Below are 23,211 nucleotides of genomic sequence, written 5' to 3'. Positions count from 1 at the left end.
ACACAGCCTCGAGCCTTCCACAGCCTTTTCCCGCCCCAACGGCCGCGGGCCCTCAACCAATCGGAAAGCACGGCCTATTCCCTCCTGCCCCGCCCTTTCCCTTGGGCCCGGAGCCGCACTCTTTGTGAATAGAAAGGTGGACTACAGCTCCCAGGGTTCCCTTCAGAGGCCGAGGACTGCTATTCCCAGCAAGCCCCGCGCCCCGGGAACGGCGAAGGGCAGAGCGACAACATGGCGGCACCCGGAGCCGGAGACCCCGTGGATGCCAAAAGCGGAGAGGCCCCCCTAGCTCAGCGCATCGACCCGACTCGGGAGAAGCTGACTCCTGCACAACTACAATTCATGCGGCAGGCGCAGCTCGCCCAGTGGCAGAAGATGCTGCCACAACGGCGGACCCGGAACATCGTGACTGGCCTGGGCATTGGGGCCCTGGTATTAGCAATTTGTATCCATCTGGACTATAGACTCTGGGAGTCCGCATATGGGGACAGGGGAAGGGCAGCAAAGGAGTGTAGGAGGGCAGTGCGGGGGTGTTAGAAAGAACCGGAGCTATGAAAACCTTGGCTACTTCTAACGCCGAGCCAAGAATTTAAGTGTACCTTACTTTGTCATTTCGAAGTTGCTCTTTTAATATAATTTATTAATGATAACGGAGTCGGGGCCAGTGCTCAGAGGAGCAGAGAGCAGGTGATTTGGGAGGATGAGATTAAAAAACAAAAGTGGTGGAGCAAATCTGAGAAAAGGGAATGCGCATATTCCACGAGGTTTCCTGAACCCACCTCCCCAGATGGTTACACTTTCTACTCGGTGTCCCAGGAGCGTTTCCTGGATGAGCTGGAAGATGAGGCCAAAGCTGCTCGAGCCCGAGCTCTGGAAAGGGCATCAGGACACTGATCCAGATGGGCATGGTGCATCTCTAACCTGCTGGAGTCCCTTCACATGATGGATGATGCTCCATGATCCTGTAGAAATTGAAGCCTGCGTTGCTGGCCTTCTTACTAACTTTGGACCATGATAGGGGTACAAGTAGCCGCAGGTTTGTGCATCTGGCTATTGTCAAGGCAACACCACCCACCTAATGTTGATTGTGTGTGGCCACTGACCCCTTTAACTAGTTGTTTCCTTGTTTGAAGTATTCACCTTGGCTTTTCACAAGCTTTGACTTCATGGTTTAATCCTCTTTAACTCCCCTGGGGGCTGGTTTGGAGGGTGGAGGACAAGAGGTGGGCTATTATAGGGTTGGGTGTGGCAGCTCTGTGCGTGTTGGAGCCTAAAGTGGGAAAGATGGGGTCAGCTTGAAAATAATAAACTGAATCATTTCTCTCCAAGTCCAATGAGTGTTGGGGCTGACACTTCATGCTGAAGCACTTCACAGGCAGCAGCTGCAGCAGTGATATTGCCCCAGGGAGCCGTAAATGTTTAACTAGAATTACTTTTTCCATGAGATCTTTCCACCTGATTTAAGGGAAAGATTGTGGTGGGTCACTGGGCCGTTTTGAGACTGAACCAGCTCTTGGGGGCAGGGAGGAAGGTCACTGTTCTGTCCTCAACCCTCAGAAACACACTGCACTCAACTTTACTGCCTTTTCCCTTCTCCAGAGGTAAAGGAAGGATGGACAAGTAGCGTTCATTAACTTCCACTGGGGCCTGCTTGTGTAGGTCTAAGGTGGAGTCTGGGTGGAATCTTAGCGTGGATTATTGACCTTGCAGTTTCTTCTTGAACTGCTGGCAGGAAGCCCGAAGGCTGGGTTCCACCCCTACCTCCCATTGTGAGAGGGGAATTCCTTCTAAATCCTCCCCTGCCTTACCCTACTACAAAGCTTTTTTGACTGTGCTGGTTCTTCATTGCTACTCTACTTGGGTTTTCTCTAGTTGCAGCAAGCAGGTGCTACTCTTCGCTGTGGTGCGTGGGCTTCTATTGCAGTGGCTTCTCTCTGCACAGCACAGGCTCTAGGGCACGCAGGCTCAGTGGTTGTGGTACATGGGCTTATTTGCCCTGTGGCATGTGGAATCTTCTCTGACTAGGAATGGAACCCATGTCCCCTGCACTGAGAGGTGGGTCCTTAACCACCAGGGAAGTTCCCCCACAGAGCTTTGCCCGGTTTCTAAGATCCATACAGATTTGCCAGGTTCTAGGTTCCAGAATTTTTATTGGCTGCTACTAATTCTCCCCACTCCTGCCCAACTGGGAGTGTGCCTTCTAGAAGCATCTGGACTCGAGTGGGACTGTTTTGGTTCTCTCTTGGCTGGGGAGGTGGCACGGATGAGGATTTACAGAACGTACACCTTCTACACACAGCAAAAGTTCCCACATGTTTGGCTCTTCCTTCTAGGGGAGCAGCACTGTCCACGCCTGTCCGGCCTCCTACTCCCTCAGTGCTGAGGTTTTCCTTGCAGAGTTGTGTTGGTCAGCAGATTCTAAGGGCACAGGCTCCATGGTGGGCCCAGGTGTGGGTGAGACACATGGCTTCTGTTCAGAATTCACTGGAGGAAAAAGAAGAAGTACTAAGGAACCTCCAGAGCTGGAGGAGGCCGGAACTGAAGCCAGTTACCATTCCCTGGGCTCTCCCTCCCTTGGGCCCGCCCTCACCATCCTGCCAACATCCCCGGCGAATGTCACCCCCTTGCTTGCCCGCTGCTCCTGGGAGCCGGTGCTGCTGCCACTCAGGGAGTTCCTTCGCATGATGCCTGGGTGCAGGATGGGGAGGGAGAGCACTGGATGAGGGAAGGGGCCACAGGGAAAAGGGGGCTAGTCCCCCCACAGCAAGGGGCAGACCCCCAGGGTCTGAAAGAATGTCAGATCACTAGGGAGGGGACTCTGGAACGATGGGAGCTGGTGACTTTGGTCTCACCAGGGCCCGGGGGCTCAGAACGCTGCAGGCTGTTGCGCCGTGAGGCGGGGAAGCTGCCCTTGGAGAGGCGGCGCTGGCGGCTGGACAGCATGGCAGCAGGGGCCACGATCGCCGGCGGTGGCTGCTTCCCCAGCCTGCCGTACAAGTCCTCGATTTCCTGTTTCTGAAGTGTCCGTAGTGCCTCCACCTCTGACAAGTGCCTGAGGACACACCAGGGCCGTGAGAGGGCCGGCCCAGCACTTGGCTCTGGCAAGTCCACCTCCTGACCACCATTCTCCCCAGACTCACTTCTGCCGAAGATTCTGCAGCTCAGCCCAGAATTCCTCGTCCTCCCCACTGCTCTCTGACTCTTCACTGCTCAGACACAGGCTGCTATAGGAGTAGCTCATCCACACTGGGCTGGGATGGCTCAGGGGTGGAGGGCTGCCCCCTACTTGGGGTTCCTGCCCATCATCCCCTTCCTCTTCAGCTCCAGCCCCTAGGCCCTCGGCTGCACGGTCACTTTCAGCCAGAGCCTCCCTGGCCTCTGGCCTGGCTCCAGCACTGTCCTCCGTGTCTGAGCTCTCCGAGGTCAGCTGAGGGGTTGGAGGCTTCAGGGAGCCAGAGGGAGTTGGGGATGCCAGCTGCAGGGGAAGAGGCTCAGCTGGCTCCTTGGATGAAGTCACTTGGAAGCGCCCAACAAGCTGAGGCTTTCCCTCTGTAGCAAGACCAAGAAGGCATCATGGAAGAAGGAAGAGAAATCAGTGGTAGTAAATAAAGTCACTAAGAATGATGGGCAGGGGAGGGTCACTGCTCAAAGGTCTCACCTTCCGAGATGGGCGCCAATCTGGCTTCACCAGGGAGTGGCCGACCAAGATTCGGAGAGGCCTATAAAGTGTGGGTCTGTGAGTAGAGAAATGATCCAGAATGAAGCCCACCCGCCCCCCTCCCGCCGCCCAATCATCCCTCTTGGTTTCCTACTCACCTCACTCTCCATCTCAGCTGCCAGAGATGAAGGCTGCTCCTGGCCGCAAGGAGTGCAGGGAGTGGGAGGGGGCAGGCTAGAGAGAGAACCAGGAGGAGCTGCAGGAGACTGGGACACGAGCCCAGGGGACGGGGACAGCAGGGACTGGGCCACGGTCATCACAGCCAGAGAGAAGGCGCTAGCCAGGGAGAGGAGAGGGGCTGCGGTGGTGCAGGGGAGGGGACAAGCAGAGGGGCAGGGGGGAAAGGAGGGAGGAGCGAGAGTGACCTGGAAGCAATCGGGGAGGGGAGAACTCAGTGGAAACTGAGCAGATGGGACTGGAAACTGGGCTACACTGGGGGAGAATGGAAGTGGGCAGCTTGGGGGGTGTGGAGAGAGATTTGAGGAGGCCTGAGGAGAAATTGGGGAGAATGAGGAGGGGTTGAGATGACATGGGGGAGAAGTGATGGGAAGGATGGGACTTGGGAAAACCGGGGTTCCAGGAGAAAAGGAGTTTCCAGGAGACGAGGGGGTTCCAGGAGAAGATGTGGAGGCGGAGAAAGCTGCCCAGCATCTCTGCTCCAGGGAGGTGCTGCTCTGGAGCTCTGCTGGGAAGGGAGGGAGGGGAGGTTGAGATTCCAGTCCTCCATTCCCATGGAGCAACCCCAGGGGTGGGATGAGTAGGGACAGAATGCAGTACATACCCCTGGATAGGTCTGGGGGGGACTCCGGGAGAGCAGGCAGTGGTGCTGGCTCCTCCTGAGAGAGAGAAATGACACAGTGGGAAGAGCTGTGGAAGGTTTCAGGCTGAACTTCTTAAGCCAGGACTCATGAGCCTCTATGAGTCCACAGAGGAGTTTCAAGGGATTCAAAAGTGTTTTCAAGAAATATTTAGTGGTAAAGGGGCATGACATCTGCAACTTACTTAAGTGGTTCCAAAAAAAGAATGCATACACACATACATGGATGGGGAGAGAGGAAGGGAGAAGGCTAAAGCTCATGTAACAAAACACTGCTAGCAAATCTAGACAGAGCACCTAGGAGTTCTTTGTACAACCATTGCAACTTCTCTGTAGGTCTGAAATTATGTCAAAATACTGAGTTAAAAGTATGCACTGAACACATTTTTCTGGAACAAGAGTCCATGGCTTTCATCAGACTCTCAAATGGGGGAAGAGCCATTGTTGTGGGATCCTAGAGATGAAGACAAGTTAGATCCAAGGGGACTGGTGAAGGCAAAAAGTAATGAAGCCTGTAGCAGAGTCCCATCCCCCTGGAGGTGCCCACAGGGGTCTGACCTGGGGACTCAGAGAGTCTTCGGCAGCCTCCACAGGGCCAGTATCTCTCTTCAACAGGGTCTCCACTCGCTGGATAATCTCCCGAATCCGGTTCAGGAATCCAGCTCGCTCCGAGGGCAGAATGAACTCATTATACACCTGGTGAGTCAGTAGGAAGGGGAAGTGGGGCTCGGTTAATTCCACTTGTCCCTCTCTTTAAAAAACCAACCCTTCACCCCACTTCTTCTGCTCATCAATCTAAAACAAATATTTAGTAAGCATCAGCTGTGTGCCAGGCACTGTGTGGTTGTAAGGAGAAATACAGCTTGCAGGAAAGGAGCTAACCTTCATAGCATGCATGTTTATACCAGATCTTTACATATCTTATCACATTTGACACCAACAATAGCTTACTGTGGTCTACATGAACACCCCTACTTTAGAGTTATGCTAACCAGTGCTCAACGAGGTGCAATTCAGTCTTCCCAAGATCAAGGGATTTGTACCCAGATCTGTCTAAAGCCAAAACCTGAGTTATATTTCCACTGATGCCTCACCTCCTTTTGGACACAACTCCTGCTCTCATACAGCTTGTAAAATGTGCCACACAGATCCACATACACACAGCTCCACAGAGTTAAGTAAAAATAAGGCAATATGTGATAAATGTAACATTCAGGTCCACAAACACTTACTGAGTGTTTTATGCACCGGGCATGGGCTAGATTCTTTGAGGGAACAAGGAAGCAGAAAACACTGTTCTGGTCCCAAAGAAGCCCAAAATCTTAGTGGAAGAGACACACACATACATCACTCAATAGACTGCAAGTCAGCTCAAGGCAGGTAAGGCATTTAAGCCCAAGGAGGTACAGATAAAAGTGCTATTCCCAGAGGGGGAAAGGGAGAGCCACTGTTTAATGCGTAGAGATTCAGATTGGCAAGATAAAATGGTTCCAGAGACCTACTGCCCAATAATATGAACATACTTTACACTACTTACCTGTACACTTTAGGACGGTTAAAATGACACACTTTATGTTATGTATTTTTTACCATGATTTTTTAAAATGCCATTCCAGGACTTCCCTGGTGGTCCAGTGGTTAAGACTCTGCGCTCCCAAAGCAGGAGGCCTGGGTTCAATCCCTGGTGGGGGAAGATCCCACCTGCCACATAGCTTGGCCAAAAATAAATAAGTAGAAATAAATAAAATAAAACACCATTCCAAGAAGAAAGCAGCTCATACCACTTCAGGGGTCAGCGGGGAGCTGGGATGGCTCCAGAGCTGAGCCTTGAAGGATGACTAAGAACAGCAACCCTTTATTGAGTACCTACCATGTGTGGACATTTCCCATACTTTTATCATTTCACTTCCCACACATGCTATATCATTTCTCATATATTACATCAGAAAAGTGAGAAGTGTTAGTCATTCAGTTGCGTCCCAACTCTTTGCTATCCAATGGACTGTAGCTCTCCAGGCTCCTCTGTCCATGGAATTCTCTAGGCAAGAATACTGGAGTGGGTTGCCATTTGCTTCTCCAGGAGATCTTCCTGACCCAGGGATCAAAGGCGGGTCTCCCGCACTGCAGGCAGATTCTTTACTGTCTGAGCCACCAGGGAAGCTCATCAGAACATCTTTGCAAAATAAGTAATATCCCCTCCATTTTACTGATGAAGTTCAGAGAGATTAAGAAACTTGCCCAAGTTTGCCAAATTAGTAGCTAACAGAGCTGAAGCTGGAACTCGGATCTTATGTGAACCACCATCCTTTCCTCTGTTCTGCACTGTTCTGAGGCAGCAAAGGGCACATTCACAAAATAGCGAAGACTGAAGTACAGCTCAGAGTGCTGTGAATTTTAAAGGCCGTGCTCCAGAATTTGGACCTTACTGTGTAGCCACAGGTAGCCACTACTGATTTGGGGGCAAAAAAGCAAATTTAAAGTCTTGAGAGAATTCTGCTGCAGAGGAAGGGAGGGTGGGCTAGTAAGGAAAGAAAAGAAGCCAATGGGTTCAGGGACAGGGTCCCTCTGGTTGTGTGGGATCTGAATTGGGCTTGAAAGCCCATAGAGAAAGATCCCAGGGAGAAAGACCCCTGAAGAGATGGAAGCAGAAGCTGAAAAGGCATGTAGGCCTCTTCAGAGGACCATTCAGAAACCAGTGTGGCTGGATGAAAGATTCTTGAAGGGCTGAGTGGCTTGACAGAAGTTGATAAGCCTGCACGCCAGATGCTGTTTTGTCTTTGTCCCAGACACAAGCTGAATGACATGATGGAGAAGATTTAGAGGGAGTTCCTGAAGTCTGACATTTACTCCATTCCCTTCCCTCCCGCATCCCAGAGGCTGGCAGCCACTGTCCCCACTCCACTGAAACTGGTCTCCCACAAAGACCTCCTCATGACAAAAGCCAGTGTGGTCTTGCCTCAGGCCTCACCCTATGCCTCCTTGAAACAATCTCCTTCCTCAGTTTTTACTAAAATATTCCAGAGTTCCTTCTATGTCTCAGGTTCCGTCTCTGTCCTTTGTTAACCTGTCCTTGCTCCCCATTCCAGAACTGGGGGTATCTACTAAGATACTCCTCTATGTCTCTGGCTTTGCAGGCTCATCTTCTCTCGTGCTCAACTCTGTGCTGAGACTCCCAGATCCATTCCTCCCAGTCCTGCCTGACCCATATTCTGCTTACTTATGGAGGATCTTATCTTGCCTGCCCCTCTGTCATTCAAGCTCATCGTGATACTCCCTCCAAAAAACAAAGCCATACTCTCATTTTAAAATTTATCTCCTTTGATGGCCTATTCCCATGAGCTCCTCCAAGCTACAGGTCACCCTTGATATCCCTTGCCCTAACTCCCTCTCATGTCCACTCATCAAGTATTTACTGACCATCTTCTATGTACACTGTACTATGTCAATCACTTACTGGATGACACAGTAGGTTATTTTTCCCAAAATAACCCCCAGATTCACCCCTCTTCTTCCACCCCCCCCCATAATCCATTCTCTCCTTGGACCACATCTGGCTTCTTGCATCCATCTCCCAACTGGAAACACTACCCACAGCCCTCTCCCACATCCCACAACAGAACAGTCTTCTTAAAACCCAGTCTCACGGTGTTACAGTCTTAAGACTCCATTACACATTACATGCTTAAGCCCACATTACATGCCCAACCTCACTTCTACAAAACTTTTTTTAAATTGAAGTATAGCTGATTTACAATGTTAAGTTCTGCTGTACAGTAAAGTGATTATTTACATATATTATATATATGTTCTTTCTTAGTATTCTTTTCCATTATGATTTACTACCTAGGATACTGAATATAGTTCTCTGCTTTACAGCAGGATCTTATTGCTTCCAAGAGGAACCCTTAATTCCAGTGACAAAGGTCTCCTCAAGAAGCCCTCCCAGCCCTATACGTCAAGTCACTCCCTATTCCCATGCCTCTCCTTTGCCATACCACCACTAGACACGCCCTTTTCACTCTTCACTGCCATTCTGACCCATCTGTCAAGACCTTGCGTGAGTCCTTCCTCTTCCGCTGCTGATCTTTCTTTACAGCCCACCCTTTCCTTATAGCCACAGCATCACGTGTCTAGTGTACACTTCACTGCAGCACTTGTGGATATCTTGTGTTAATCTCAAACTGCTCCAGCTGAGGATCCAAACCTCCCTGGATAAACAGAAATCTCCTCCCAAACAAGGGCAGATAAGTCTTCAGTGTCACTGCACTGAGGGCCTGCCAGCTTTGAAACCCTTGTCATTGGGTTGTGGGGGGAGGGCAGTTCAGCACCCGGGGACATCAGGAGGGAGACTCTTGTCTCAGATCTATAAAATGTACTCTCATCTCTCCCTCACCATGGCAGCTGCAATCTCTTCTGGGCTGTCCCCATCCAAATCAAATCGGAAGGTCACCATCTTGCTGTTGTGTGTCTGCAGCTGGCATTCAACCACTCTGTCATTCTGGTCTGAGACCTTCAGAGTCAAAGTCAGCAGAGGAGAGGAGGTCAAGCTCTGTCTTCATCAAGTGTCCCCACCCCTTTCCACCCAAGTCACAGTGGCCAGATTGGAACTGGAGAGAAGCAGATTCTGTCCCCAAAGTCTCTTATTGAAAACTCGACTGGTACCCTCTTGGGTATCAGTAACACAGTGCTTCTCGCCTTTTCTGGCTGACTGTACTCCCCTCCCTCTGACAGTTCCATCCAGGCCCTGTAGGTTATTCCGAAACTCCTGTTCCCCTTCCTTACACTTGTGACCCGAAGTCGAGATCGGGGTCTACGCCGGAGGTTTTTCCCTGGGGGTCTCTTCATCCGTTCCATCCCTTCTCCCACATCACTAAGGCCTGATGCTGCATCTGAGGCATAACTGGAAAAGGGAAAAAACACTGGACCCCAGAGCTCCATATAGCTCACCTTGAAGCCCCCATTCAGACCAGAACTTACCTCTCTCCAGGGGAAAAGTCATTGCCGGGGCCAGAACGTGGAATGGATAGAGCGAAAGCCTGAAACAGGATATAGGTTCATGAGGTCAGGGGAGGATAACTGTTGGGCTCCAAGAAGACGATATCAAGGGTGCTGGGTACTAGGCAGAGGGAATAAAGATAAGGACAAGAGTGGTGGATTTCCAAGGACATGGGACCAGGTCATGGTGTTGGGTTTTACAGGATGAGAGCTAGGTCTTGGGCTTGGAATAGCTGGGAGCACCCCCCATGTGACCCCCTCTCACCGTGGGCAGGCGGAGATGGGATTCAGCGGGGCTGGATGGCACCCCGCTAGGGGGCTGAAGGGCAGGGTCTGAGGCATCCAGGAAGCCAGAGGAGCTGAGGTAGCCATCAGTCTCGCAATCCGCTGGTGGGGGATGGAGGGGATCAAAAAAAGGGAAATAAAGGGGGGGTGATGGCTGAGCAGGGGACTGCCTGAGCAAGGAGGGGGCCTGGGGCTGTGGGAGAGTTCTTTCCCAGAAGGAGCCCTGGCTAGATGTGGAAGGCTGGGTAAGTGATAATGCTGTTGGGTTGAACTTCTGGGTAGGGGGGCAGAGGTGACTTACAGGTGGTAGATGAATAGCTGGCATGGCGGAAGAGGAACGGCTGGTGCTGGTCTGCCTCTGGCTCCTCGGGCTCAGGAGGGAAGGCACTGGAGGGACCAGGAGTCATGGGGACAGTTGCCGGTGGGGGTCCCGGCGCTGGGGGCAGGGCCTCCAACTCCCTAGCTTTGCGCAGCTTCTCACGCTTTCGCTGGATGGCAGCAACCCGTTCACGCACTGCACGAGCCACTGGCTGGTAATCAGCTTCACACACTAAGCCCAGGGCCACCTGGAGTTGGAAGGGTGAGGAACACAGTTTGAGGTGAGATTCACCGTCCCCCAACAAAGCCCCGTCAGGACACCTTCTTGAGGCCTCTAGGATATACAGAAAAGAAACATATATTGATTACCCACTGTGTCCACAGCTGGCATTTTTTAAAAAGTCATTTATTTACTTGACTGCGCTGGATCTTTGTTGTGGCAGGTAAGATCTTCAGTTGAAGCATGTGGAATCTAGTTCCCTGACCAAGGATCAAACCTGGACTCCTTGCATTGGGAGCATGGAGTCCTGGCCACTTGACCACCAGAGAAATCCAACTGGCAACTCTTTACCATATCATCATTAAATCCTTCCAGCAACCTTCTGAAATAGGTCTTATCAACCCTATTTTAGAAATAAGTAAAATAAGTGACCACTTCAAGGTTATACTCTAAGTCAACTGCTCTGGGGAGATGGTGGAGAAAAGTATCTGTAGATATTTTTAGTTGTCACAACTTGGGGGGTGATCCCACTGGGCTCTACTAAGTTGATGCCAGGGATTCTTCTCAACAACCTACAATAGTATAGCACAGTCTCCTGAACAATGATGTCACTAGTGTCAAAGTCAAGAACCTCTGTATGTAATGGATCAGGTACCAATCTCAGGTCAGGTTTGAGCTGGGCTACAGAGACTGACTCCTATGTCTTATTTCAAACACGTGCTTAGGTTCTTGACCCAGATCCACCAACAGATGATTCCCACTGTTTCAAACTGCATTTTTCCATCAAGAATATCATACTCTTTCCCTTCCCACCTCAGGCCTTCCTAAACCACCCCCACTTCTGCCTCTCATATATGCCTCTCCTGGTCCACCAGCTTCTATTCATTATCCTTATTCATTTCAATAACAAGCTCCACTGGGCAGGTGAAGGAGGTGGGGCGGGATGAGTGACTCAAAATCTCAACAACCTGAGTCAGTTGTGCCACTTACTTGCTTGGGACCTGGTACAAGATATTCAGCTTCTTGGAGCTTTCATTTCCTCAGCAGTAAATCAGATAAAATCACTCTATGCAGGGTTGGTAACAACCATCAGATGCACATGAAAGGGCTCTAAGATGTGGGTGATTAACTGAGCTCCCATCACGTGCTAAGCACTGTCAGGGGCACAAGGCACATAGTCTCTGCCCTCAGGACCTTGTAGTCTTGTGGAGGAGAAAGATGGGAATGTATCTTGGTATAAAACAAGACTGATGGGGACCAGTCCAGTAATGGAGGGCCTGCTGAAATGGAAAGAAGCATTTAACTCTGGAGCGGACAGGCTTTCTCAAATGCACGGTTCCGAGCATGAAGCAAGATCAAGAAAAAGATGGGGTGGGGGAAACAAGAAAGGGAAAAATAGATTACACGGAGAAAAGGACAATTCGGGAAAACCGGATCAGCAGGAAGTTAAAACAGGGAGGTTGAGGGACCCAGGGCTGGAAAAGGAAATCTTCGACTTGCGACCACTAGGTATGCCCGCAGGTGCGTTAAAGAGAGAGCAGCAGGGAGACAGTCGTAGGAGAGGGCTTCGTTGAGCCCACCACCCAGACAACCCACCACCCAGACATCGCACCCGCAAGGCCCCTCCGGTTGACGTCCACACGCCCCTCACATGCCTAGTTACGCGGCAGGCATGCTCTCCTCCGCTCACCATCTCCTGAGCCACCTCCTCGGCCGCGTCCCGGCCCAGCTGGAACAAGAACTCGATGGCCTGGTTATCCCGTGGGCGCCCCCCTCGCCGCGCGTCCTCCATGCGCAGCCAGAGCTTGAGGTCCGGCTTCTCTCCGTCATCCTCCTCCGCCAACTCCACGTGGACGCCGCGCTCCTCACGGAAGAAGGCGTGAGCCAGAAGGTCGTGGATGGTGAACCTGAGGGCGGTGCCAACTTGAGCAGAGCCCCGCCGCCGCCCGCCCCCTCCATCACCCCAGCCACCACCCCCTCCCCCGCCCTGTCCCCTCCACCCACCTCTCGTTCTTGTCGGTGCGGATGCAGCCTTCAATGATCTCCTTTACCTCGGGCATCTTCACCTTGTAGAAGCTGTTGGGTTTCGTGCCCTGGGGAATGGGGCTGCATGAGGCCTCCCGCTCTCTGAGCCCCAGCTCTCTGCTGACCTCCCCCTCCCACCCCGCCCCAGCCCGAGGCGGCAGCGCTTGCAGTTGCCAAAGCACCGGGTACGCGTTTAGAAATTGTGATTTCAAATCCCAGTCCCCCCTCCCCGACACCCCCCCCTACACACACGTATCGACAGTGCGACCTTGAACCAGACTCTCGCTGAGCCTGTGTCCTCATCTGTAAAATGCAGGGCAGAACATTTGCCCTGCTCACCCCGCGGGGCAGCGGACGGGATCGGATGAGAGATTGGATTTGAATCATCTGTAATCTCTAGGGAGCGCTACACACATCGTTCTTCTCAACAGCTTGTACTGGAGGGGCCGTGAGTGCATCCAGTAACCTTCAGTGTTCACCCGGGCGTCTTTGTGTTGACCCCGTTTTCATTAGGGGAAAGGGCATGGACCGAGAGGTGGCGGGGGCAGGCCAGTGGAGGGGACTGTGACTCCCTGTCCTCCCTCTCACCGAGGTGACCCTGCGGTAGATTTGAGCGGCATTCTGGCACTCTGAGTAGGGGTACTCCGAGGTCGCCATCTCCAGCATGCACATGCCGAACGCGTACACATCCACGGCTTCGTCGTACTTCTCCTCGTACATCTCCGGGGCCATGAACTCCGGGGTCCCTGCAGGGTCCACAGCAGACGTCAGTGCCTCCTTTCTGGCTTCGTCCCTCTCCTTGAAAGTACAAGTCGGGGTGGGGGCAACCCCCGAATTCTGGAATGCAAGAGACCCACCCCTTCTCGTCGTGTGTGTGTGTGTGTGTGTGTGTGTGAATTCTGGAGTGCAAGAGACCCACCCCTTCTCGTCGTGTGTGTGTGTGTGTGTGTGTGTGTGTGTGTGTGTATGTTGGGTAGGGGGGATTGTGCGGAAGAGGAGACGCTACAAGTCTCCTCATCTTCCCCATGGTCTTCTAACTCCGTGGAGGGGTTCTAACTCTAACCCCCTTCTAAATCTACTAGGGGGAGGGGGTCCCCAGGCTCTCTCCAGACAGGGGAAGGGGAGGGAGGGTAGGAATGGCAAGGATCCTCCTGGAGGCACGCACCGATGACGCTCTTGGCGAAGGAGGCGCGCTTGAGCGTGGCCAGGCCCAGGTCCCCGATCTTAACGGAGCCCGTAGGGCCGGTGATAAAGACGTTGTCACACTTGAGATCTCGGTGCAGGATCGGGGGTACCCGGGAGTGTAGGAAATGGAGCCCCCGCAGGATTTGGCGGCTCCAGCGCTGAAGGACTCGTGGTTTCATCTCGCGGAACCGCCTCAGGTACCTAGGAAAGGGCGCACAGCTAGGGTCATAGCGGGGAACACAGAGGATGGGGAGGGAGCCCACCACTGGGAGGTTCCCCTCCCCGTAGCCCCGCCCACTCCCGCCCACGCATCTGCCGCCAGCTTCTCCTAGCACAGATCCGCGCCCGGCCTCAGACAGAAACGCAGTCAGGGGGTGTGGCACGTAGACAGAAGGTTACAAAACGGGTAAATTCAAGATATGGCCGCTGCCAAGGTGCTGTGGAAGCGCCGGAAGGGATGACTAGCTGCCCCATGGTCTTCTAACTCCGTGGAGGGGTTCTAACTCTAACCCTCTTCTAAATCTACTAGGGGAGGGAGGACTTCCTAGAGGAAATAACTTTCCGTGGTGTCTTGAAGGATGAGTAGGAGTTCAAGGGTGAAAATGGGAAGGGATGAAGACCTTGCAGGCAAAAGGGAAGGCGTGCTTAAAGGCACGGAGACAAGTGACTGCACAGGGCGGGAGGAGGTGCTGGGAATTTGTTTGTCCGGAACGTAGGCTGGATCCTATAAGGACGTTGTGAGCAGTCACTAGAAAGAAGGGACTTTATCCGGAGGGCGGTGGGATAATTCGAAGGGGTTTTAAGGAGAGAAGTGATAAAGCCAGATTCCGGCGCGCTGCAGGAAGATAGGCTAGCTTGGAGAGGAGAGAGGTAGCATGGTGGAGGACTCTTTAGGGGGCACTGCAGGCCTCCAGACGCTCAAGAGGCGAGGATGAGAGAGACTGAGCCCGGTTTGGGACCTGCGTGTAGAGTCTTGAGGAGGCCGGGCTCCTCCAGAAGCAGTGGCGACCTCCCACCACCAGTCCTCCCAACTACCACCAGCAGGCGCGGAGCTCACGTCTTGAGCGTGCCCGAGGTCATGAGTTCGGTGACCAGCACGATGCAAACCTGGCCCCTCAGCACCGACTTCCAGGAGTCGTAGAAGCGGACGATGTTGGGGTGCTGCAGCCCCTTGAGCATCTCCACCTCCTCTGAGAATCGCTGCCGCTCGGCTCGAGACAGTTTCCGAGTCTGTGGGGTAGGGGACGGGGGTCACGGTCACCTCAGGTCCAGGACCCCCACGAAGAGGGGGATGGGGACACATGCGGCGGGGCTTGGAGGAGCGGTGAGGGTAGGAGCCAACGGATGGGACTGGGTGGATGGGATCATTCGCCAACAGGATTGTAGACTTCGAGTTCCTGGTTTGCCCACCCTGGGCCGCTCCAAGGACACGCCCACTATGCGCCTGGGGCCGCCCCCTGGACCCCCTCCTGGACACAAGAGCTTTTATGCAGCCCGGTCCAGGAGCTCTGGACTCAATAGCGCCTTTGTGGCCGCCCAGGCCTGCCGTGGGGCGGGAAGGGACGCCCGGGGGCTGGCAGCGGGCAGGCAGCAGGCAGGCGGGCGGGCAGAGAATTGGGGCCGGCAAGGGGACTGGCCTCAGAAACTGGTAACTGCTCGATCCAGGGAGAAGGACTGCAGAGGGAGGTACAGACAAAGAGAGAAGGGATCCAGGGCCAGGTGCCAGGAGACCGCCCCCTGCCCCATGGCTGTCTCGCCTTCCCCCATCTCCTTCCTCCACCCCCTCCAACCCCTAGTTTGGACTCTTCTCCTGTCCTGGCCTAGAGCCTGGGGTGTGGCACTGGCAGGCACAAGGGGCAAGCTCAGTGCCAGGGCTTCAGGGGAGGACCCTTCCTCCAGGCTCTGTCCCCTCAGTCTGAATCCAAAGCTGCTAGCTCAGACTTAACTGGGTTCCCCTCGCTATGGGAGGAAGGTCCTTCTAGCCAGCATACCCCTAAAGCCCATGGGGCTCAGTGCTTTTGGTTTGGGGAGAGGATAGCTCAGGTAGGCAGTGGGATGAGAAGCAGGACTGGACTCAGGCCAGGGCTGGAGCTCCCTGTCTACCCCTCTGTCGGAAGGCCCTGTCCTGCTACAATAGCCCTACATCTTCTGGAAGTGGAGAGGACCCTGTCCCAGTTCCTGGCCTCCATCATTCCAGCCTTCTAATCTGCAAAGATCCAGGGCAAGGAAGAAGGAGGATCAGGGTCACACTGAGGGTCTCAGGACTTAAGAGGAAGGGAGAGGAGGAGACAGTGGGTAACCACTGCAGGAAAGTGGTGAGCCACCCCTTGGGTCTGAGCTGGCTCCCTACCCAATTTCCCATCTTATTTCCTTTCCAGCTCTCAGGGTTGAGACGGAGCCGGTAAAGTAAGAATGTCTTAAATCCATAGGGGAGCTGCCACCTACCACCTGCCTCGGCTTATCCTTCTGCAGCCTGGAATCAGCCAGGTCCATGGATCATCAGAGCAAGTGGGACAAGTGTCCAGACATTTGACTGGAAAAATACATCCCCCTTGCTGCTGTTCCCTGGGTCTCCCATCCCAAGACCTCGAAAAGGTCCCATCACCGAGGGGGCGCCCAGCCGCACCTGCAGCTCACACCAGGCCACCTCCACCGTGGTGTCGGTGTCCAGCCCTCGATACACCGTCTTGAACGAGCCACGTCCAATCTCGATGTCAAACTTGAGGTATCGGCCGTCCGGGGACGTTGCCACAGCCTGGGTCTCCGTGTCCTCTTTTTCCTCTTGCTCCCGCCGCCGCTCCCGGGCCGCCGCCGCCTCGGTTATCCTCGGCTGTTCCCGGGACCCCGACCCTCCTGTGGAGCCCGCGGGCTCCAAACGCTCGGAGTCAGCAGGCTTCACAGGGGTGCCCGCGGTCCACGTGCCCTCAGAGGGCTCTTCGGAGCTGGGCGGTGGGCTCATCGCGGGGCCGGAACCAGTGGAGTCCGGCGGATCAGGGGGCTCCGGAACGGGTGAGGCTGGCTGGGACCAAGAGCTAAGCAGCCCCAAGTCGACTGAGCTGCGGCGGCTGAGACGGGAAGAGCGCGGCCGGGGCTCAGCCTTCCCGGAGAAGCGGCGCACCCGGCGGGGAGGGGGCCCAAGGCGGGGAGGCCCCGCCGCGGCAAGGGGCGGTGGGGGCCGCAGGGGCAGGTCAGCCTCCGCCTGGGACATGGGGACTTCGGTCTCTGGGGCCGGGGGTGCCAGCATGAGGAAGGACCGGGCGCTGCAGGCGGTAAGCCAGGAAGCCTGACTGGACGACTGGCTGGCTGCGCAGTGCTCCGGCTGAGCTACTGGGGCCCTAGCCCCGGCTCTCCTGCCCCGCAGCTCCGCCCCCACCCCACCCCGCCCCGCCCCTGCCCCCGCCCCGCCCTTACCCCCCAGAGCCGCCCCCTCGGAGCTGCTTGTGCAGTGGAACCCCTGGCGCAGCCCCTCACCTCGGCCACTGCCCCGCCCCCGGCCGCTGGCCCTCCTCCTCCTGGCCTCCCGGAGCACCCGCCCTCAGTCTCTTTCCGAAGCCGGATCCCGGTGAGAGGCGGTGTGTCCTCGCACACTAAGAGTGCGCAGACCTGTTTGGGGGAGCACGGTACTAGGACAGGGAGATGAAACGTGACCGCGGCTCCCCGACCCTAGAAAACGGGGGTGGTGAGGAGGAGGCTACCACCAGTCTGCACGCCCCAGATAAGGTAGCGCCACCCTCTCCTAATCGTCCAGAATGGCCTCGGGCCGACAATACAGAGGTCAATGGAAAGATCTGGTTTTCTCCGAAGTCGCAATCCCTCGGGGCTGCGCAGGGATGGGTGTGTGCACCCCAGAGCCAGCCCCTCCCCCAAACCAAGGACCGGGTCACCCATCCTCTCCACTCCCCACCTTAACCGCAGCCTGGCCCTGGCCAAAGTGGCTGTTTTTGCTCTGTGGGCTCTCCTTCCTCCCCCCACTGTTTGCCAGTTTCCAATAAAGCAAAGTCCATATCCGGTTTCCTCCCCCTCAGCTCCCCTTGGCCTCAACTACCCGACCCAGACCAGATGGATGGAGGGAGGGGCTTCAGCGTCCTTCAGGACTTCCACCGGGAGATGGTGAGGGAGGGGAAGCCATTAAGTTACTCCACTGCAGAGACAGAAAGCCGTCTGTCCCCAAGCTGTGTTCTGTTAGCACTCCCTCACACAGCCCACCCAGCAGATGTAAAACCACAGGCTCACTGAGTCCACCAGTGCGGAGGACTTCTCCCGTAAGGTAGGTGAGGATTCATTCAGCGTGGTTAACAGATCACAGTACTCCCCTTGCTCCCTAGTAGTAACTTCAGCAGCAAGCAGTGGGGTTAAGCTTTTTAATAACCATAAATCAGTGTTGGGCCCCAGCTCTCATGGCCAGGCCCCCTCCTGGGCCTTCTATCTTCACATTGCCTGGAGGGCTGCCTGCAGCCAGGGCTTCGCCCATCCCCTAGGAAGGATCCAGCACCAGCCTGAGAGAGGAGGCAGTAGCAGCTAAAGGGGTGTGGGTGGAGGAAGAGACAGAAGCTTGTGCAGGCCATGTGTGTGTGTACTTACGTGTATGACACAAGTGAAGTGTTGGGTTTCAGACCCTGGCTCTGGAGAGGTGGGACAAAGAGAAGCACATCTTTCCTCCCTGGCACCTCGGCCTCACCGGATCCCAGGGACAAATGGGATAAGTAGGAAACCCACCCATAAACTAGAGCCCTTTTGAGTCAGGCGGAGTCACAGATCCAGTCTGTGGGGACACTTGGTCTGTCTCCCTTTGAAAGCCCTGGCAGGGTGGGAGGTAAGAAGTAAAGGGAGATAGGTCTCTGCTAGAAGAACTTGACACCTCGGCCATCGCTGACGGTGATGATCTCGGCCTTATGCTCCTGCTGGAGGGCTTGCAGAGCCCGCAGTAGGGTTGCCTCATCCAGCCCGTGGAACTCTGGACAGGGAAAGATGGGCAGTCAGGGACACGCTGCTCCTAGGGGCTCAGGGCCTCTAAGGAGAGCAGTTGAGATGGAAGCAGAGAACTTCCCAGGCCATCAATACTGCTACAGCTATCACCCACCTTTCTGGGTATTCTTCAGTGGAAGAAAGCCTGAGTCAACATGAAACGAGAGTTCATGCTATTTCCCCCTTCCTGTTTCCTCTGTCAGACTCAAAGCCTGCACACACTCTCACACCATCCCCCCATTAGTGTCTCGATATTCAAGAGTAATCCCATTTGCTTGTAAGCCGCAAAAAAGGGGCCCTGACAATCAAGTCCAGGGAGGTCAAGGCTCTTGTCACTGGACACTGTCCCTAACTGCGTCTGTACCCATTGAGAGGACCTGTCCTAACACACTAAGGTATAGCCATGCTTCTGGCCAGGAGACTGCAAAGGTCCAGCACAGTTATCTGCCCTATCCTAGTTTAAAAAAAAAAAAAAAAAAAGAACAAAGCTGGGAGCCAAGGGCCAGCTGAGTATCTGGAGACACAGCAAGATACTGCAGGGAGCTGTGAGAGGCAGGAGGCAAGTCCTAACAGGCTTATACACCACACCCCCTGCGGGGCCCAGCTCTTGAGTCAGGGAGCTTGCTTTCCAAGGAAGCCTTCAGCTTTGCCTGGCCTGAGTGGTGGGCTGGGCAAGGCTGCAGCACTGAAGTCATGGCATGATGGTGGGAGTAGCAAGCAGAGGCCTGCAGGAAAGGGGGGAAAGCCAAGCACTGTAAACTGTTGGGGCAGCCAGGCCTGGCAGAAAGGGGAGGTATCCCCTTTACCCAGCTCAGATTGGTACTTTTGATGATCCTGGGGATCAGCATATGGAGTCAGAGATAAAAGAGCTAAGAGAGTATTTACACTATGTAAAAATCAAACAGTATACAAATCCCAGTCTGGCCAGAAACCAAAGTATTCAAAAGGGCTGGGGATGGGGGTGTTGGCCCAATCCCTTCAGCTGACACCCACAGATCTTGAACCCTCTATAAGAATAAAGGGTGAAAGAAAGCCTGAGTCAACAAGGAATGGAGATTTCAGGCTTAATCTCCTGCCCTGGTTCCTCATTCAGCATCTACACCAATAATTCTTAACTTTTCATGGGTCACAGATACCCTTCAATATCATATAACATGGAGGACCTCACTGGCAGTCCACTGGTTAAGATTCCATGCTTTCACTGCAGGGGGCACAGGTTCAATACCTGGTTGGGGAACTTAGATCCCTACAGGCCCTGTGGCATGGCCAAAAAAATTTTTTTTAAAGTCTTAAAATATGGACCGTATCCCTAGATAAATGCATATACACCCCCACAGATAAAGACTGTGGGTGTTCTGCATGTGAATTCAGGTGGTTTATAGACATCTTGGACATGGCTTAACAACCTTTGTATTATTTAATATTTGGAATTCAGAGACCAAAACATGGGAAATTTGAATGTCAACTAAACAAGATTAGAGAGAATTCACATGACAAAACTGGGGGGAGAGGGAAAAGCATTACCCTCATCCTCTGTGTCTTCCCCATTGGTCAGTTCATACAGGGTGAACACGGAGTTGTTCTGGCCACTCTTGGAAACCTATGGACACAGAATACAGGGACTAAGACGCAGGAATTTCCTGGGAGAAGGCAAACTCACCAGCTCCACCTCTCTGACCCAGGAATGATACTTATTCCTAAACCAGAGCTGTCACCTCAGCAGAGGAGTGGCCGAAAACCCACAAACCCTACAGGTGCTATATTTATACATGTACACACATGCTCAGAACCACTAAACCACAGTCCTTCACGTGTCTGAGGAATGACCTCTCATCCTGGTTGTTTTCCTGTTCAGAAATGGGCGGTGTGTGTTTGTTATATTTGGGTTGTTGATGCTTCTTCCCCTCCTCTCTCTCTCTCGGGAATGTTCAGGGCTGGTGGTGACCTGGAATGCAGGGGAGACAGGCTGTCCCCACACCCACATTGGTTCAGAAAGTCTTTTATATTGTGGGCAGCCCGTAAGGATGTGGTGGGGGAGGGGGTCCAGGTTTTTGTGTTTTTTTCTCTTCCTTTCCCCATTTGTCTTCTGTGGCCAGAGGCTCCAGCCAACAACAGTATCCATGGTTCGCAGCACTGCATTCTCCAAACATGGCCTCACACAGCCCCTAGCCTTCTACTGGCAAAGACAGGGAAGTTCTTTGCAGCCAGGGAAACTGAGTCACTGAAAGAGGCTTGCCTGGAAGACCTACATTTCCTCTTTCTGCCCTCTCCCACTTTGCTAAGAATGGATCTGAAAACACCAGGTATCTGCTGAGCATAGAGTCATTCTCCTTTGCCATGGGTCACTGTGTCAGAATAGTCTCACCCACTGATAGATGAGCTTCCCCCATTCTTCTGGCCTCCGCCACATGATCAGGAAGCTAGACTTGTTCTTATCCAACCACTCGAGATTCCCTGCAAAAGATACTTATGAAAGCATCGTGCTCCAAAAAGAGACAAAGAGGCACACTAAAGGTGAAACAGAGTGGAAAAGATTCAGCTTTCAGAAAGAGCAATTCAAAAATTGTTTTCCTATCTGCAAGGCATCCATTCTCTTCTTCAGGTCTTGGGGCACAGATGGAGAAATTTCAAGTTTGTAAACCATTGGGGGAAAAGAACCCAGGGAATTGGGCTACTGTACAGAACACTCTGGGTTCCAAGCCAGGAGAGAGAAAAAAAAGTTCTTAAAAGACGTGCTAATCTACCCTCCAGAGAGCCCCACTAGGAAGAAACATCAGGAATCTGATGAACTGGACCCACCTTTCTTCCTCAGTTCCTCTAACACAACCTGGATGGATTCCACCGGCAGCTTCCCTGGTGTAAGGTTAAGGGAACAGCATTACTGGAATGAACTGGTGGGATGAAATTTCTCAGAGCCAGGCTCCTGCTACCAACTACCATTCTCCCTCCTACACACTGAGATGTGCAATTCCACAACAGGATGTAAACTGGCATTTCCAGCATACTGGGGAGGAGGAAGGTAAAGAGAAACTAGTCTGATTAAAAGGAAAAGCTTTAGGGACTGCCCTGGTGGTCTAGTAGTTAGGATTCTGCGCCTCCGATGCAGGGGGCCCTAAAATGCCAGCCAAAAAAGAAGTGTTTTGTTTTTTAAAAAGAGCTTTACAGAATGAAAGGTACTATCATTTCTCACTCCCTGTTCTCTCTCCTTCCTCCAACCACTGTCCAGATATCTTAAAGATGAACCAGGTAGCAAAAGAAAACCATCCTTACTTCCTGGGGTGAGGGGAGCAAGAGGAGAAAATTACTAAAGGTAATGCTAGAGTTTGAGCCTCACACAGAGGACTTAAGTTTCAACAAGTCAAAAGGGCTCAGGTCGAAAAACCCTGGTATTTGGCTTCAGGGCCGAAGTTGTAAGATCTGAACGACACCCTGGTACTCATCACTGTCTAGGACAAGGAGGGATTGGTGCTGCACTGCGGTTGGCATCGGGGGTGGGGGGCGAGGGGGCGGGAATGGATATCAGCTACACAAACGGGCTCTTTCCCAAGGCCGGTCTGGATGGGAACCTGTCTTCTGTGGGTGAGAGGGAGTGTGAAGTCTGGGCATGTGGGAATGGTGGAAGTGCATGTGCGTGGGCTGTGGAAGTGCCCGAGGGAGGATACGCTGGAGCTTCACGTTGTTGAAGAGCGGGCTCTCCTGGGCTTCCATTACCGTCATGCTGGACTGTTTGTGCAGGCGGCAGAAGGACAGGACCAGCGAGCACCAGGCGGCCAGCTGCTTCTGCCGAGTGTCCACGTTCGGCTGCAACCTGCCGGGTGAAGCGGGTGGGGCGCAGAATTAGAAGACTTGAGAGAGGGCGAGCGGCAGCACTAGCCAGAGGCGCATTCGGGGAAGAAAGTGAGGGACTGCGGGTGGTGGCGACCGGGTGCATTCTCCCCCTCCCCATTTGAAGCATTAGGGCTGAGCCCGGGGTCCGGGAGAGGGGAGGGAGGTCCACTGGGGCTTCTCGGGGTCTAAGCCTCACGTAAAGAAGGGTGGGAAGCGATACTGCCACGGCCACTCGAAACTCATCGCCATCGTAGTAGCCCAGGAAACCCGGAACCCGCCGGCAAAGGACTTCCGGTCTCCGCTCCGGCACGTCCGGACAGAAAGCGTTGTAGAAAGGTTCCGGGAGCCTCTGGGGAGAGAGGAGGCCCAACGGAGGGGTCTTCATCAGCCTGTTTCTTGCCATTATCCCCGTATCCTTACGAGCTAGAGCAGAAGAGGCCCCGAGAAGTCTTCTGATTCCACCTCAGAGAGAGCCGTGACTTCCCCAAAGTGGCACAGTTAGAACTGCAAGCAGAACCCAGGTCTCCAGAACCCAGCCTAGGCTTGTTTCCACTCTACGGGGCTTCTTTTAATATTAACGTTTGTGTCGCTTTTAACTTAAACCCTTCACAGTTCCCCTCAATTCCTGTGTGCTTCGACTCCATCTTCCCCAGGAGCTCATTTGTAGCTTTTATCCCTGGAAATGGCTCTGCTTCCATGATTCAGAGCTGCCGTATTTGAGCACAGCCACCTCTGTCTCACCTCTCCCGTGTCCTCTACTTTCTAAAGTCCCGGGACCCCATTGGTCTTATGACTTCTTGCCTAGCCTAGACTATTCAGTTCTGTCCCCGTGCCTGCTTCCCTGCTGCTCATTTT

At 53.6% G+C, this 23,211-nt stretch overlaps 3 protein-coding genes across 6 annotated transcripts; 1 reads left to right on the top strand and 2 right to left on the bottom strand.

Moving 5' to 3' along the window:
* The first annotated feature begins 190 nt into the window (after window positions 1–190).
* On the top strand, window positions 191–1,323 carry COA3 (cytochrome c oxidase assembly factor 3). Its single transcript, XM_055397490.2, has 2 exons — window positions 191–445; window positions 788–1,323. The coding sequence occupies exons 1-2, from the start codon at window positions 232–234 to the stop codon at window positions 892–894; spliced, it is 321 nt and encodes a 106-aa protein (XP_055253465.1). The 5' UTR covers window positions 191–231; the 3' UTR covers window positions 895–1,323.
* A 661-nt stretch (window positions 1,324–1,984) lies between these two features.
* Window positions 1,985–17,778, bottom strand: WNK4 (WNK lysine deficient protein kinase 4). Of its 4 annotated transcripts, XM_055407929.2 has the most exons (20): window positions 17,035–17,778; window positions 16,190–16,628; window positions 14,621–14,793; window positions 13,544–13,764; window positions 12,967–13,124; window positions 12,358–12,446; window positions 12,044–12,260; window positions 10,117–10,381; window positions 9,796–9,917; window positions 9,513–9,571; window positions 9,318–9,435; window positions 8,929–9,045; window positions 5,094–5,231; window positions 4,500–4,554; window positions 3,817–4,403; window positions 3,659–3,719; window positions 3,141–3,549; window positions 2,853–3,052; window positions 2,591–2,688; window positions 2,043–2,484 (listed from the first exon to the last, which is right to left on the bottom strand). In XM_055407929.2, exons 2-20 carry the CDS (start codon window positions 16,520–16,522, stop codon window positions 2,482–2,484), a joined length of 3,423 nt encoding a protein of 1,140 aa, XP_055263904.2. In that variant the 5' UTR covers window positions 16,523–16,628; window positions 17,035–17,778; the 3' UTR covers window positions 2,043–2,481. The 4 variants fall into 4 exon arrangements, with proteins under 4 accessions (XP_088685255.1, XP_055263902.2, XP_055263903.2 ...); XM_055407927.2 differs by lacking the exon at window positions 17,035–17,778 and having other exon boundaries at window positions 1,989–2,484; window positions 16,190–16,940; XM_055407928.2 differs by lacking the exon at window positions 17,035–17,778 and having other exon boundaries at window positions 1,989–2,484; window positions 3,817–4,400; window positions 16,190–16,940.
* Window positions 17,779–17,910: 132 nt separating this feature from the next.
* On the bottom strand, window positions 17,911–22,698 carry VPS25 (vacuolar protein sorting 25 homolog). The gene is made up of 6 exons (XM_055407930.2): window positions 22,553–22,698; window positions 22,191–22,336; window positions 21,328–21,381; window positions 20,894–20,982; window positions 20,053–20,128; window positions 17,911–18,517 (listed from the first exon to the last, which is right to left on the bottom strand). The coding sequence occupies exons 1-6, from the start codon at window positions 22,603–22,605 to the stop codon at window positions 18,405–18,407; spliced, it is 531 nt and encodes a 176-aa protein (XP_055263905.1). The 5' UTR covers window positions 22,606–22,698; the 3' UTR covers window positions 17,911–18,404.
* Between the last annotated feature and the right edge of the window lie 513 nt (window positions 22,699–23,211).

The sequence above is a fragment of the Moschus berezovskii genome, chromosome 20 (assembly GCF_049115385.1).
Source record: "Moschus berezovskii isolate FMDL1 chromosome 20, NW_MosBer_1.0, whole genome shotgun sequence".
NCBI classification, from domain to species: Eukaryota; Metazoa; Chordata; class Mammalia; order Artiodactyla; family Moschidae; genus Moschus; species Moschus berezovskii.
This window is presented reverse-complemented; position numbering and strand designations above follow the sequence as displayed.